This window comes from Schistocerca cancellata, chromosome 4, assembly GCF_023864275.1.
Source record: "Schistocerca cancellata isolate TAMUIC-IGC-003103 chromosome 4, iqSchCanc2.1, whole genome shotgun sequence".
Lineage (NCBI taxonomy): Eukaryota > Metazoa > Arthropoda > Insecta > Orthoptera > Acrididae > Schistocerca > Schistocerca cancellata.
This window is the reverse complement of record NC_064629.1, coordinates 837,275,826-837,291,625: the sequence shown is the minus strand read 5'-3', so window position 1 is coordinate 837,291,625 and position 15,800 is coordinate 837,275,826. Positions and strand designations below refer to the sequence as shown.

The 15,800-nt window shown below is 43.6% G+C and overlaps 1 protein-coding gene across 2 annotated transcripts in view; it reads left to right on the top strand.

The window, feature by feature from the left end:
* Positions 1-15,800, top strand: part of LOC126184925 (uncharacterized) — a 207,762-nt gene that overhangs the window by 178,906 nt on the left and 13,056 nt on the right. For both annotated transcript variants that reach the window (XM_049927597.1, XM_049927596.1), the window contains exon 6: positions 12,868-13,010. In XM_049927597.1, coding sequence (XP_049783554.1) covers positions 12,868-13,010 — 143 coding nt within the window. The remainder of the gene's footprint in view (positions 1-12,867; positions 13,011-15,800) is intronic.

Below are 15,800 nucleotides of genomic sequence, written 5' to 3'. Positions count from 1 at the left end.
GTAGTGATACAATGTACCCTCTGTGGTGCACCATACAGTGGCTTGCAGAGTATGTATGCAGATGTAGATGTGTTCTAGTAGAAGAAGTGGGAGCAGCAGGTGGGGGTGCGTGAGCGCGCACACACACACACACACACACACACACACACACACACACACACACACACAGAATGAAAGAAAGAGGTAAGGAAATTAAGATAAATGTTATATACACGAGTTGAATGTCTTTTACATGCTGCTCTGCAACTTGCCACATATTAAAATTGTCATGTTACCCATTAGAGTGTACTTTTAGTATATTTATTGCTGAACTAGTACAGAGTGCATGTGGCCATTAGTAGAAGCATTTACATTACAGAAGGCAAATTACTTTTCACAATATGTTTTATGTTCATGTTTTGTATCATTTAATGTGTCTGCTATTTTTTAATGTATCATAATTTATCTTGACTTATGTATACTTATTTCTTAGTACACGCCATTTGTGATGAAATATTTCCAATAAGTCAAAAGCACATATCTTGCCATTTAATGATGTAAATATTTTGTAAATGGTTGTATGAATAGTATTCTCAGTGGAAACATCAATCTGAAAAACCAGCCTGTGACTGATTCTGCAGGTCATTATTGTGAAGATGGATAACAACAACTCCCTTTTAAGAAAGTTATGAAAAGAACATCAGTAATAATGCTGATTAGTAATTAACCTGTGCATAACCTGCATTTTCAGATTGGTGCTTAACAGTAGCATACTCCAATCTATTTTACAAATTATTCTGAATTAATAATGTATTCTATTAATAGGTGGCCCATTGTATATCATAGAGCTCCAACTTTCAATACCTTGCCTTACATTTAATTTTGAGGAACTTAGTGATTATCCTTTTTCAGAAATGAATGTTGGAAAAAACTTCAGTTTTATAAAATTTTCTGGGTGTTGAGTTTGTGTGTGATGTTTGACTTTTTTGTGATTCATTTGAACTACTTTTCTTGCTCATATTTTAATAGTTATTGAAATGCTCTGCTGCATGTGTACTTTCATTTTATGATGATTTTGCATTCTTATGAGATACAAATAATTTTATCTTATTATGTGGCTGTTTCTGCTGCAATTTTGGAGATCATATGCCTACTATTAAAAACATTGTAACTTCATAATATGTTACAATATTATGTATAATATGAAACTGCTCGCTGTTTATTGTCTGATCTTAATTTCTTTTTAATTTTTTGTTTGTAAAGGTAGTCTTACGTGAATAATAGGAAAATACTCTCCATTTATCAGACAGTTTTAGACTCGTAATACATTAATACTACTGGATCCATGAAGTCAGATTATATTTTTATTTCAGATTCAGAAAATGACCTTGTGTATTACAGAAGGAATTATTGTTAAAAGGAGATTTTCCACTTGTGGGTTGGGTCTCATTTAGAGTTTCTGTGTTGTTATCTTATACTGTGCAGCGAATCCTTCAGAACCCTGTGATATGACATAGCATGCAAATTACCAATGAGGTTGCCCCCATGGGTGCCAAAATGTAGTGAACTCAAAAATCCATCTCCGGCATGAAATGACATGCAGATTTCTAATGAGATCGCCCATCCTTGGAGCCAATATTTGAGTGACTATTACGATTATGAAATCAAACAGCAAAAGGTTATGAGACTAAGGGATTAATAAGTGGTGGTGAGTCAGCCATCCTTGCCAGTGTCCTGTGGCTTTATGGCGAGGCCAGGAATGGTCTCTGCATTGACTACTTGCTGAAAATTAGGATGGGAATAAGTATGAGATTCAGAGTCAGCAGGCTAAATAGGCAATGGGTGGAAGAACATCCCTGTCCTTTTGCTTTTGTACTGTCTCTTCTCATCACTCTGCTTAGCTCATCGACTCCTCAAATTTTTCCTCCTCTCAGCATTGACATTGGTGGACTAAATTTGCAGCGCCACCCAATGATTGATCACCATTTTGTCATAGTGCCTCCCAATGCAGGCTGGAGACTTTTTATCTTGCGTAAGCTCGCATGTGACTCTAGAACTGGTGTCTTTCTCATGTGTTCAATGTTGAGGCTGTTGCCATCATTTCTTGCACATTATTCCAATGTTTCTCCTCAGTCTTAGTTGCTGTGAAATCAACTACACAATATTTCTTTATAACAGCTTTATAACAGCTGTGAGACATGGAAAGTCTTATGTTAATGCTTCGTCGAAGAATCATATGGCGTTCATGATTTGTACGCAATCATCCTGTTGCCCAGCAAACATTTTTTTAAGCGGCCAACTTTTTCTGCAGTTCCAGTTTCACACACCTCCCTGTATGAATTCTTGGTGCTTTGTATCTGTGCTCCGTCCCATTGCTTGAGGGATCCATCAACTATCAGCATGTCTCTCACTTTTAAAGGCAGGCGAAAACAGCTGCTGCCAGCCAGGAGTTTCCTATGCCTCTATGTGTGTGTTCTTGACACTTTTGTGTCTATACTTTATCTTAGTGTCTGCAGGGGTCCACAATTATCTGCACATTTCTCATTATGCTCCAGGATCTTTGCAAAATGTCCATTCTTAGACTAGCCAAGGACATATACCAACTTACCCCCTGTGTAGTTGAAAAATGTCCGCATCTCCGGCGCTCAGTGTATGGGGTTCAACTTTCCCGTCCTGGGCTGCTAGTGCTGGGACACGGCAAAAGTGGTCACTGGTGGAGTTACCAGAACTGATTAAATAAATTCATTGGTCAATATGCTGTAGATTTCCACACCAGGTTTATATTAATGTTGGTTCTTGACTTCTGGATTCATATGGTTGCTTTTGTATTGTCTTGACATTGGACTCTTCATCTTGACAGCATTGGCAGGCAACTTTATTCATGAGGTACCCACATTGTGGTATTGAAGTTTCTAAATGTGTACCTAATTGACGTGCCCTATAAAACTTCTACGTAATTAAGGAACACCTAGAACCGCAGCGGACGGAAAACGGAGCAGCAACGCTCCAGCAGGTCACAGGGAATGGGCGCGGACCACAGAGGAAGCGCCTGCAGCCGTTGGTGGAGGGGGAAGGCCATAGGCATAAATGCTGGACCAGGTCCACTTGAGGAGCAGTCTCAGGTCGCACCTGATGAAGGTCACGAGCTACGTGACCGAAATATCGTGCAAGTACGATGCTGATATCCGGCAGAACACCCGACAACCCAAGATGTTGTTATATGTTTTCTCATTTTGTACAAAACTAACCTGAAATAACAATTCAACACAATTATAAATTTATACTTAGGACCTGTGTCGATATCTGTACCCTTTCATCCCCCCCCACCCACCCCCCTCCCCCCATGTTTGCCCCATTAAATAATATCGTGGATCTTTTGAGATTTTTGACTGTTAGTTTCTTTTGGTGTCTCCCCCTCTCCTATTCATGACCAGGGGAATTTAGTGGAGGGAGAACTTCTGAGAAGTTTGGAAGGTAGTATATGAGGTACTGGCTTAAGTAAAACTGTGGAAGTGAGTTGTAAGTCATGTTTTGGTAGCTCAATTGGTAGTGCCTTTCCCACCTGCCAATCTGCAGTTCCCTGTATCCATAACTGCTGACAGGTGAGTTGTACACAATGGGTGTGAGTGGAAGGTATCATAATCTTTGGTGTGCCTCCTTGGATTGTGTGTAGGCCATCCAGATCCTACATATCATGCGTGCATGCCTTCCAGTGTTCATTGTTCCCAACAGTGGTCAGTCATGGTGACTGTATGACCGTTGTGGTGCACAATGATATGACCATCCAGCCATCTGCAGCCCCACGATGCAGCTTCTATGAATTCATCTATCCAGACAACGCACTCTTGAAAGTGTCACGTGGGTGTAGTTCACATTCAGGCTAATGACACTGGCCACTGTCGTAGTTGCCAGCATGGCAGTTTGGGGCATTATTCTGTTGTAACCACAACAGGAACGATCGCATGGTTGCCGCTAACAAAAATGCAGTGAGACCAAACGGAAGTGGCCCACGAACAAACAAGATAGACGAATGGGAATGGAAGGAAAAGCACGATGACAGACAGCCAAGCAAGACACCAAGATCAACAACAAAGTATTAAGCGTTGGGGTCACAAGAGATAACCTCATAAAATCAAAACAACGTCCACTCGTAAACGGGAAGTAAGCACAGGCAACGTAAACACGATGTCTGTAAGTGTGATATCAACCAACTCAACGCAAATACCAGACTGCCTCACTGAGTGAGAGGTAGCCGCCTAAATACATGACAGGGTGTGTCACTATTGGCCTCTGGGACCACGTGCTCCAAAGTGGCGCCCTCACGTTAGACTTTGGGCCAGGAGCACGTGCAGTCACAGCTTACGGCATTACTGCTGCAGAGACCTCTAGTGATCATCAAAGTCCATGCCGTCTGGCGCTGACTCAAAACCCGCGATGGTGTATACGAGATCCATCCCCCTGGAACTTGCGCGTAGGGGTGAAAATGCCCCAGATAGTGCTGCGGTGGTTGGTAGATGGGAGAAGACCTGGGCTTGTCAACTGCTGTTGTCGGGGAGAAATGGATGTCTGAGGTGTCCATGACGGTGAACCCAGAGGCCAGGGCATCGGAGGGAGCCTCCTATCCATCTGGGGGTGGCAGGCTCCCAGGGAGGCAGCAACCAGGCACAGTGGAGGCGAATTGAGGACCAAGTCTGTACCCGAACGAGGTAGTGTAGGAGGAGATGGCGGCGGGAGTCCTGTGGGGGTACGCAGGTGGAGCTGGTTATGATGGCGGCACTCCAACCCTTTCGACGTCTTCACTGATGTCGCACGCTGCCCATGGGCCACAACAACTGTGGCGGGCGTCCAACCCACCTTGTTCCTGTACACGCAGGCCCACACGACTGTGCTGGGGGCGTAACGGCCAGGAGTGGGGATGGGAGGGTGACGGCATCAGCAAATGGAGCAGGGTCCGTGGCTGTCGCCCATGTAGGAGCTCTGCCGGACTATGTCCGTCAATCAGTGTGGTGCGATATGTGCTCAAAAACAGGGTGAGGGCTGGCGTGGTTGGAGAGGTTTCGGCCACCTTTGTCAACTGTTGTTTAAATGTGCGGACAAGCCTCTCCGTTGCGCCATTGGAGGAAGGGTGGAAAGGTGGGCTACAGATATGTTTGATACCATTGGCCTGACAGAAGTTGTGGAAGGAGGATGCCGTGAATTGGGGACCATTATCGGAGACCAATGTGTGAGGCAGGCCCTCAATGGCAAGAACCTGGGCCAGGGCCGTGAATGTGTCTTCTGTGGTGGTGGATGCCATGCGGACTACATATGCATATTTGGAGTAGGCATCAACAATAAGTAACCACATGGACCCAAAAAATGGGCCTGCAAAATCGAGATGGATGCGATTCAAGGGCCGGCAAGGCACAGGCCAGGTTGCGAATGACTGAGGAGGGCTTGCCTGGCGATGTGCACACACTGTGCACCTGCGGACCAGGAGGTCAGTATCGCCATCGATGCCGGGCCAATACAAGTACCAGCGAGCCAAAACTTTCATGCAGGACATACCTCAGTGCCTGTGGTGTAACAAACTGAGCACGTGATGTCGAAAATCCGGAGGGATGACCACCCAATGGGCATCCACCTCCGTGGCCAGTAGGAGGACATCATTGACTACAGAGACTCAGAGGCTGAAGTCGGTCCGCATCCAACGAGTAATATAGGAGGACCAACCATGGACCACGTAACGGAAAATCTGCCACAAGATAGGGCCTCGGCGTGTAGCCGTGGCATTGTGAGCACCCATAAAAGTAAAATTCTATGTACCGACTTGACAGAAAATCCTAGGAAGTTCTGGTCTTACGTTAAATCAGTAAGTGGCTCGAAACAGCATATCCAGACACTCTGGGATGATGATGGCATTGAAACAGAGGATGACACGCATAAAGCTGAAATACTAAACACCTTTTTCGAAAGCTGTTTCACAGAGGAAGACCGCACTGCAGTTCCTTCTCTAAATCCTTGCACAAACGAAAAAATGGCTGACATCGAAATAAGTGTCCAAGGAATAGAAAAGCAACTGAAATCACTCAACAGAGGAAAGTCCACTGGACCTGACGGGATACCAATTCGATTCTACACAGAGTACGCGAAAGAACTTGCCCCCCTTCTAACAGCCGTGTACCGCTAGTCTCTAGAGGAACGGAAGGTTCCAAATGATTGGAAAAGAGCACAGGTAGTCCCAGTCTTCAAGAAGGGTCGTCGAGCAGATGCGCAAAACTATAGACCTATATCTGTGACGTTGATCTGTTGTAGAATTTTAGAACTAGTTTTTTGCTCGTGTTTCATGTCGTTTCTGGAAACCCAGAATCTACTCTAGGAATCAACATGGATTCTGGAAACAGTGATCATGTGAGACCCAACTTGCTTTATTTGTTCATGAGACCCAGAAAATATTAGATACAGGCTCCCAGGTAGATGCCATTTTCCTTGACTTCCAGAAGGCATTCGATACAGTTCCGCACTGTCGCCTGATAAACAAAGAAAGAGCCTACGGAATATCAGAACAGCTGTGTGGCTGGATGAAGAGTTTTTAGCAAACAGAACACAGCATGTTGTTCTCAATGGAGAGACGTCTACAGATGTTAAAGTAACCTCTGGCGTGCCACAGGGGAGTGTTATGGGAACATTGCTTTTCACAATATATATAAATGACCTAGTAGATAGTGTCGGAAGTTCCATGCAGCTTTTCGCGGATGATGCTGTAGTATACAGAGAAGTTGCAGCATTAAAAAATTGCAGCGAAATGCAAAAAGATCTGCAGCGGATAGGCACTTGGTGCAAGGAGTGGCAACTGACCCTTAACATACACAAATGTAATGTATTGCGAATACATAGAATGAAAGATCCTTTATTGTATGATTATATGATAGTGGAACAAACACTGTTAGCAGTTACTTCTGTAAAATATATGGGAGTATGCGGATGGAACAATTTGAAGTGGAATGATCATGTAAAATTAATTGTTGGGAAGGTGGGTACCAGGTTGAGATTCATTAGGAGAGTCATCAGAAAATGTAGTCCATCAACAAAGGAGGTGGCTTACAAAACACTTGTTCAACCTATACTTGAGTATTGCTCATCAGTGTGGGATCTGTACCAGGTCGGGTTGACGGAGGAGATAGAGAAGATCCAAAGAGGAGCAGTGCGTTTAGTCACAGGGTTATTTGGTAAGCGTGATAGTGTTATGGAGATGTTTAGCAAACTCAAGTGGCAGACTCTGCAAGAGAGATGCTCTGCATCGCAGTGTAGCTTGCTGTCCAGGTTTCGAGATGGTGCGTTTCTGGATGAGGTATTGAATATATTGCTTTCCCCTACTTATACCTCCTGAGGAGATCACGAATGTAAAATTAGAGAGATTCGGGCGCGCATGGAGGCTTTCCGGCAGTCATTCTTCCCGCGAACCATACGCGACTGGAACAGGAAAGGGAGGTAATGACAGTGGCATGTAAAGTGCCCTCCGCCACACACTGTTGGGTGGCTTGCGGAGTATAAATGTAGATGTAGAAAAGGCAGACCGTGCAGTGCATCTCGGCAGGCAGAATCAATGTGAAAGCAGAGGACCTCCTGTTGGTCAAACGTAGGATCGAGGCCTGCTAGGAGACGTCTCAAAGAGTCCGTGTTAGCATGGTGGCCGGTGGTCTTATACCAGATGGTGTAAGTGTAATTCCGTAAAAATAACGCACAGTGCTGGACACGTTGAGCCGTTCTCTGTGGAAGGTGAGAGTGGGAGTTGAAAACATAACTAAGGATTTATGGTCCATCAGGAGGGTGAAATTTGCCCCAAAGTGACAGGTGTGAAATTTTTGGATGGCTAACACTATCGCCGGAGCCTCCTTTTCAATCTGGGAGATGTTCCTTTGTGCTGGGTTTAACATTTTGGATGCATAAGTGATGGGCTGTTTGAGCCATTGGTGTTCCGATGTGCGAGGACTGCCCCAATGCCGTATGCCGATGCATCAGCTGTCACAACCAAGGGGTGGTCCATAGAGAAGGGAGTAAGGCGAGGGGCGGACTTCAGCATCATCTTTAAATGGAGAAAAGTCTGGTCACAGGCAGGAGTCCAATCAAAAGTCACCCCCTCATGATGCAAGTGATTTAGGGGTTGAGCAACAGAGGCAGCTTGGGGTAAGAACTTTAAGTAATAAATAGCCTTGCCCAAAAACACCTTGAGTTCAGATAAGTCCTTGGGATGAGTAAGGGCCTCAATGGCAGCGACATTGTGATCTGAAGGGCGAATGCCATCTTTGCCAAGCCAGTGGCCCAAGTATTCCACTTCCAGTTGAAAAAAAACAATGCTTGTCCAGCCGACAGTGTAAACCTGCAGATTGCAGAGTGTGAAATAAGGCACTGAGGTTGTGCAGATGTTCCTGGCTTGAACGCCCGGTGACCAAGGTGTCATCCAGATAATTCACGCAGGCCGAGATAGGCCATGTAAGCTGCTCCAGGAACAGCTGGAAAATTGCCGGTGCCAAACAGACACCAAATGGAAGGCACTTGAACTTGCATAATCCGAAAGGTGTGCTGATAACCATGATGTTCTGTGAATCGGCATCCAAGGGTAACTGGGGGTATGTCTCAGCCAGGTCGATCTTTGAAAAGTACTCGCCCCCTGCAAGCTTGGCAAGAAGGTCGTCCTGTCGGGGAATGGGGTAAGTCTCTACTAAGCACTGAGCATTGACAGTAGCGCCAAAGTCCCCACACAGCCGAAGGGACCCATTGGATTTCCGTACGACCACCAGTGGTGTCGCCCAAGCACCGTATGTCACAGGCTCAAGGACACCAGCAGCCTGGAGCCGGTCAAGTTCCTGCTAGACTGCTGGCCGTAAGGCCACCGGAACTGGTCTGCCGCAGAAAAAGCGAGGCTGCGCATCCAGCCACAGTGGGATGTGCGTCTGAAAACGTGAAGCACGCTTGAGATCCATTGCAAACAGTGATGCAAAAGCAAGCACAGATCATCCAAGTACTGAAAAGGAACAGTCATGGAAATGACATTAACTTCATCGGAAATTGGATTGCCAAACAGTTGAAATGCATCCAGGCCAAAAATATTCAAAGCTGATGGTTGGTTGACGACAAAGGAGCCAGGGGACATGAAGATGAACTGCCCATGAAGGAAATGGAACCGTCACCATAGGCAACCAAATGCCAAGAGGGAGATGACAACACAGGGGAGCCCAGGCAGGTATATGTCACAATATTAATCAGGGAGACTGTGTCCCCAGTTTCGACCTGAAAACTGACATCCTCAGTAAAAACGTGGAGCATGAGGAATAGCTTCTGTGCCGATGGGTCCTCCAGAAGGATGACCGATTGCAGAGCATGTACTGTATCTTGAGGCCCAGGAGGGTCAGGATGGGAGCGAGTCGAGAGACTATGACAAACAGATCAGATGTGGCCCTCTTTCTCACACAGCATGCATATTTTCCAGCGGTGGGGGCAATCAGCTCGAGAGTGTGTGGTAAAGCGCTGTGGGCAAGATGGAAGTGGGCCACGCGACCGGCAACGAGAGGTGACCAGAGGCTCTGATGCCGTAGAGACGTCAGACAAAGAGGAATCCTGACGGCGCTAGCCTCTGTTGGCCGGGCCACGTCTACGTCGCGAGGGCGGAACCCACAGAGACGCATCAATCGCCACCACATGCGGCTGTGCCCTGAGACGCTCATTAGCTGCCTGAGCACTTTGAAATGAGTGGGCAGTGCATAGAATCTCTTCCAGTGAGGAATTTTCAAGTTTCAGCGCCGCAGTGTGAACCTCAGGATCGGGAGCCAGCTGAACCACCACATCCCGGATCGGGGAGTCCACATACGAAGCCTTACACTGCTGATTGGTGCATGTAAAATTGCATTGACTACTGGGACCTTGCAAGTCCGTGACCCAGGAACGATATGATTGACTGGGCTGTTTATGGCACTGGTGGAACTCCAGTTGAGAGGCAACCACGTGGTAGCGCTGTGAAGAATAGTTTGTCAGTAAAAGGCATATCTCCTGGAAAGAGAGAGCCACCAGATCGGACAAGGATGCCAACTTGCGGAGAAGAAAGAATGTGTCTGGGGAGTCCCAAGACAAAAACAATGGTCACTGCAAGGGGTCATCCGTGACTTGAAAAGCCATGAAATGTTGTTTCAGCCGATGTAAGTATGTTTCTCCCAGTCTTCTTTAGCATTATTTAATGGTGGGAACAATGGCGGACATGGGAAAGCACCGAACACCCAAGGACTCGGAAGCTGTTGCGGTAATGCGTCCCGGGCATCGACTTTGTCCATTAGCATCCGCATTGACTTTTGTTAGATGTCTAACTGGAGCTGCTGCTGCTACATGAGCTGCTGCTGTTGTTCCAGAAGACAGACCAACTTAGTCTCCATGCTAACAACTACCACCATTTACCTCGTTGCCAAAATGTTGTAACCACGACAGGCATGGTCGCGGGGTTGCCGCTACTGAAAACGTGGAGGGACTGAACGGAACCAGCTGCGAACAAACAAGATGGATGAACAGGAGTGGAAGGACAAGCACGACGACAGACAACCAAGCAAGACACCAAGATCAACAACAGAGTATTAAGCAACAGGGTCACAAGAGGTAACCTCACAAAATCATAACAACGTCCACTCGTAAACAGGAAGCAAGCACACGCAACATAAACACGATGTCTGTAAGCGGGATATCAACTGACTCAACGTGAATACCAGACTGCCCGCTGAGTGAGAGGCAGCTGCCTAAATACACGACAGGGTATGTCACTGTTGGCCACTGGGACCACGTGCTTCACAGTGGCACCCTCAAGTTAGACTTGGGGCCAGGAGCGCTCGCAGCCACGGTTTACGGTGTTACTGCTGCAGAGACCTCTAGTGGTCATCGAGGTCCATGCCGTCTGGTGCAGATCCAAAACCCACGGCACTCGGTACCAGAATTCTATCAACCAATGGACCCAAGGTCATGGCCATAACCATGTTCCTCAAGTGCATGGCCGGGCCTACCATGAAAACTTAATCGTTGGTGTAGCTAATGGTGTGCAACATACACATCCAGTCAACAGTTGATTGGCTGGGTCCTCCTTCGTGCAGCGTCCTCCTTTGTGCACCTCTTTTTATGATGATCTGTGTATTTTAACTAGGGATCCACCCTGGCTTCAGTAGGTATAGGCAGAAAATTCGCTACTGGACAGTTGATCTGGTGAGCAAAAGAGGGCCCATTTTGAGATAATGAAAGTAATACAAGTGCTAAAGACAGCTAAAACAAATCACTGAAAATGCCCCATGTTGTACATGTTGCGATCCAGTAGGCCTCAAATCCAAATGATGCTGATGATGATGATAACAACAACATTATTAATAGCTGGTTAGTGTCCCTGAGGTAAAATCAATTTGTGTGTGTGAGGTGTCACAAGTTAGTCTTTAGTGCACTGTGATTAGGATTTCCTCTCCCCTCCCAATCACCACCACCACCACCACCCCACCACCACCACCACCACCACCACCACCACCATTCAGTTGAGGGAGGGATAATCATGTTGGTGGCCGAAGTGTGAAACATCTGGGTGTAAGAAGTGTTATATTAGCAGACAGTAGCAGCTTCTGTTTCATTTTGACATAAGCATTGTCATTGTGTGGTGACAAAACAGGTGGGATCATTTTCTTTAGTATACAATGCAAAGGGACTTGTTCATCCCCGACTTTGAAAAACTTTTATGTTTACGCATGTGACAGCTATGATCATTTTCCTGTAAGAGTTCAGTAAGCACGATTAGATTTTCCAGGCAATAACTGTTTCATGAGTTGTTGGAAAATAGCATATGTAATGTTTACTGATATCGTCCTGTGGGAGTATTGAAATGAGACAGTATCTGTACCACTTAATTATGTCCTGAATTTAGAGGCTGCACAGTCTGTGAACTGACAGTGTAAAAACCTAAACCCAATATACTGTCAAACACTGTAAACTGAGAATCAATGGGTCATCCATAGAATCTGAATTTTCTTAGGGCAGCTATGTGCACTTTCAGAGATATAAAGGTTGACAGTGAAACCCAAGTCTGCCTAGTTCTGAAGCAACTGAGACTTTCCAGTGGCGACTTTGTTTCAGCTCATAGCAGCCAGGTAGACCAAGCTGTCAATCAGCAGCATCTCAGCCTGCTAACCTTTTTATGGAAGCTGTTGTTTACATCAGTACGGCAGTACCGGTTTGTGTTCACACACGAACCTCCAATACATATTGTGCCCCCTATGTTGAGGCTACACTGACTGCTGCTACCCCAACATTGCTTCATTGTTCAGCCACTTTTCACTGATGATGATGATGATGATGATGATGATGATGATGTTGCTTCACTTGTTGTTCAGCCACTTTTCACTGATGATGATGATGATCATCATCATCATCATCATTATCATTCATCATCATCATCATCAACAACAACAACAACAACAACAACCACCACCTTGGTGGGACTTTAGGCTCTAATCTCCACTGTGATATTTGATCTTACCACTGTGTTAAAGAAGGATGGTTGAAATTTTTACACTAACTTTAGATGTACCCATACTGAGTCCCATGTATAATGCCACAAATGTCTACTTAGTATTCTCATTTTTATCAAGCAGGTTGATGGCTGTGGTAACATGCTTTCTGAGTTTAAACAATGTGACAAAAGTTGTTAGTATGTAAGTTTGAAATGGGACTCATATTACTCTCTTAAATTTTCACGGTAACTATACATGTTTTATTGCAAACCTTTTGAGTATTCGTAAGGTGAATCATTTGAAAAATGTATGTGTGACCATTCCATAGAGATCGTTCTGGTGCTTCATTGATTGTGAAACAGCATTTTTCAGTATTCTTAATTTTCAGGAAGCCAGATACTGCTTGAAAAACTTCAAAAATTCAAGCCCAAAATTGCTGTATTCAATGGGAAGCTGATATTTGAAGTATTTTCTGGGAAAAAAGATTTTAGTTTCGGGAGACAACCGGAATTTGTTGATGGGACGAATACAGTAAGTAAATTGAGTTAATCACTCTCTCTGTGCAACAACCAGGGACATTTGTGTTGAGGTTCTTTTTTCTTATTATATGTAGTATACTGTGTCGCATGCATGCTGTTTGTGTATCTGTACAACCGCAGGCAATGCATTCTTTATGGTATTGTCTTGTATACTATGTAAAATATGTCTAAAAATGTAGTATCGTACTGTATAATATCAGCGTGAATTTCAAGTGAGATCATTTGGATTTTTTATGCGCATAATTTAAGATTGTAACTGAGTGGTCATTTTAATTGTACAAGCTAATACATTAGTGAGCCAGTTGATGTAAGTCAGTCAGTTGATATTCGAGGTGATCCTTTAGCTGCCTAATGGAAATGTAACTTGGCAGTGCTCACTGGAGAAAGAATGTTAAAGCATGTGTTCATTTGAGAGAACTAGCAAAAGCAACTCTGTAGTGCTACTCACAAGCACCTGTCCATCTGAGAATCAGTCTCGGTGAGATTCACAATTGGGAGTAACTAGTGAGCTGTTCCCAGGAAGCAGTTCATGAGTGCTCTCCACAACACCAGTATGTGGCTTCCATAGTTACAATGGAGAATTCTCAACGTGATTTCACAAAAGAGGAAACTTGCCAATACTGTAGTGACTCAAATTCAAACTATTTATAGGCCTAGAAAGAGGAAAGAGTCAACATTATCGATTAAATCGTTGATAATTTGAATAACTTTAAATGGAGTAAGCGATTCTAAGGATTCCATAAACTGGGACCTTGTGCTTATTTTATTGGGAATGGAGGAGGAAGAGTAAAGTATGCAGTTTCACAGAAAAATATGAAAGACAGGTTTGAAACTCATTTCATGTATACTGAAAGTGAATTGACATGGCACTGTAGACTCATTGTGGTCTGAATGTAGAAATGCAAGAATTAAACTAAAAAAACTTACCACATTGCTTTATGTTGTACCTGCAGATACACCAGGAATAATGAATTTTAGTGCATTGAAATGTGAGCAATTACTAAGGACAAGAAAATTCTGTGTAAATGACAAAGTGAAAAGTAATACGAAATATGTGTGGTGTGGTGTGTGTGTGTGTGTGTGTGTGTGTGTGTGTGTGTGTGTGTGTGTGTGTGTGTGTTTGTTTGTGTGTGTGTTTTATGACCTAATGCAAAATTGGCAGTTTTTTACGAAATTTGCCATTTTCCCATTGCCTTGAAAGAATGTTGTAAATCTGAGGGCAACAATTTACTAATATTGGAAAATAATAGTTACTCATTGCTTGAATTGGATTTTGACTTTTTTTCCTCAGTTCTGATAAGTGAGTATAGTTTTAAAATAACAGATGATATCGTGTTAAAAAAAGTGTAGCTGAAGATGTGATGTCAAAGCAACCAGATTCCAGTTTCCATGACTGACAAATTTATGTATAAAATGCATATTTGAACCATCAGCTGTTTTTATTTTACACCCAAACATCTACCTTTTTGGTCTTGGATGAAGGGTACTAAATGTATACAGTGTATACTGCACTCTAAACATTTAGTATTCGTATGTTTGCGTTTAAAGTCCTGTGTCATATATTTACTGTCATGGCATGCACTACACATTTTAAGCAATGACTAATGCAGTATGGTGGCTTAAATCACTTTAACCCTTCATACGTGAAGATGGTCCAAGACCGAAACTGGTCGATGTTTGGGTGTAAAATAAAAACAGCTGATGGTTCAAATGTGCATGGTTTTTTATTATTATTATTATTATTATTATTATTATTATTTTGCGAAAAAATCACAAACAAGCATTTAGGTGTGAGCAGGAGCATTATTGTGGTGCCACAACTGACGTATTGTCTATAAGGCACATAAACAGAACAACAGTGTATACACGAGTTATGTGCCGTTCTCTGTGTCACTTGTTTATCTCACTATGATAGGCGCAATATTGTTCTGTCTGATGCTTCTTTGGATTGATGGCAAAGTGGAGCATGTCATAGTGCTGGAAGTACTGCCAGTAGCTGTCAAGAGTTCAGCATTGGCTGCTTTGTCCTTAAAGTTTGATTATATGGAAATAGTTAACTAAAGTAGGCAAGGACAATCACAAGAAACTAGCATACATCTAACTACTGGGACTATGTGAATTTAAAGTGTTGTCAGTTATTTAGACAAGCTACCTATTGCCAATTTTCCAGGATATCTTCTTAGACAGAGAATGTACTTCAGTTATTGAGATAATATATGCAATCACAGGAACTATCCATAAAAATTTATTGAGTTTTCAAACGGTTTTAATAGTTGCAGCAAGAAGTGTTACAACTTAAAGAGGAAAAGTGTCTTTTCAAGGCTAAACAGATCAAGATGCATTACCACTGTGTGTAAAGAAAATTGTCTGTATATTGATCTAGAAATAGGTCAAGCCATAATTGATTTTATAGCTGTCCAAAACTCCAATGTTTTTCAGGAACTTTTGCTCAAAGTAGATGATTTATTACAGACTTTTTGAGGGAACTGTATGACTCCAGGAATTGCTGTAGTGTGATGCTTAATTCCTTTAGGAACATGCATGTCAAATGAAAACAATAATATTAGTAGAATTTGAAACACTTGTTTCATTCTGTGTTTACAAAATAAATTGGTTTCTTGTAACTGTGACTAATGCAACTCACACAGATATGTTTTATCTACTGTGTGTCATTTTTCTGTGGGTCTTACTTTATTTCATTATTCCTGTCACTTACTTCACAATTTTTATATGGTAGCATAATTAGATAGGCTTATGAACATCCAGCGTGCAATATTTCCTC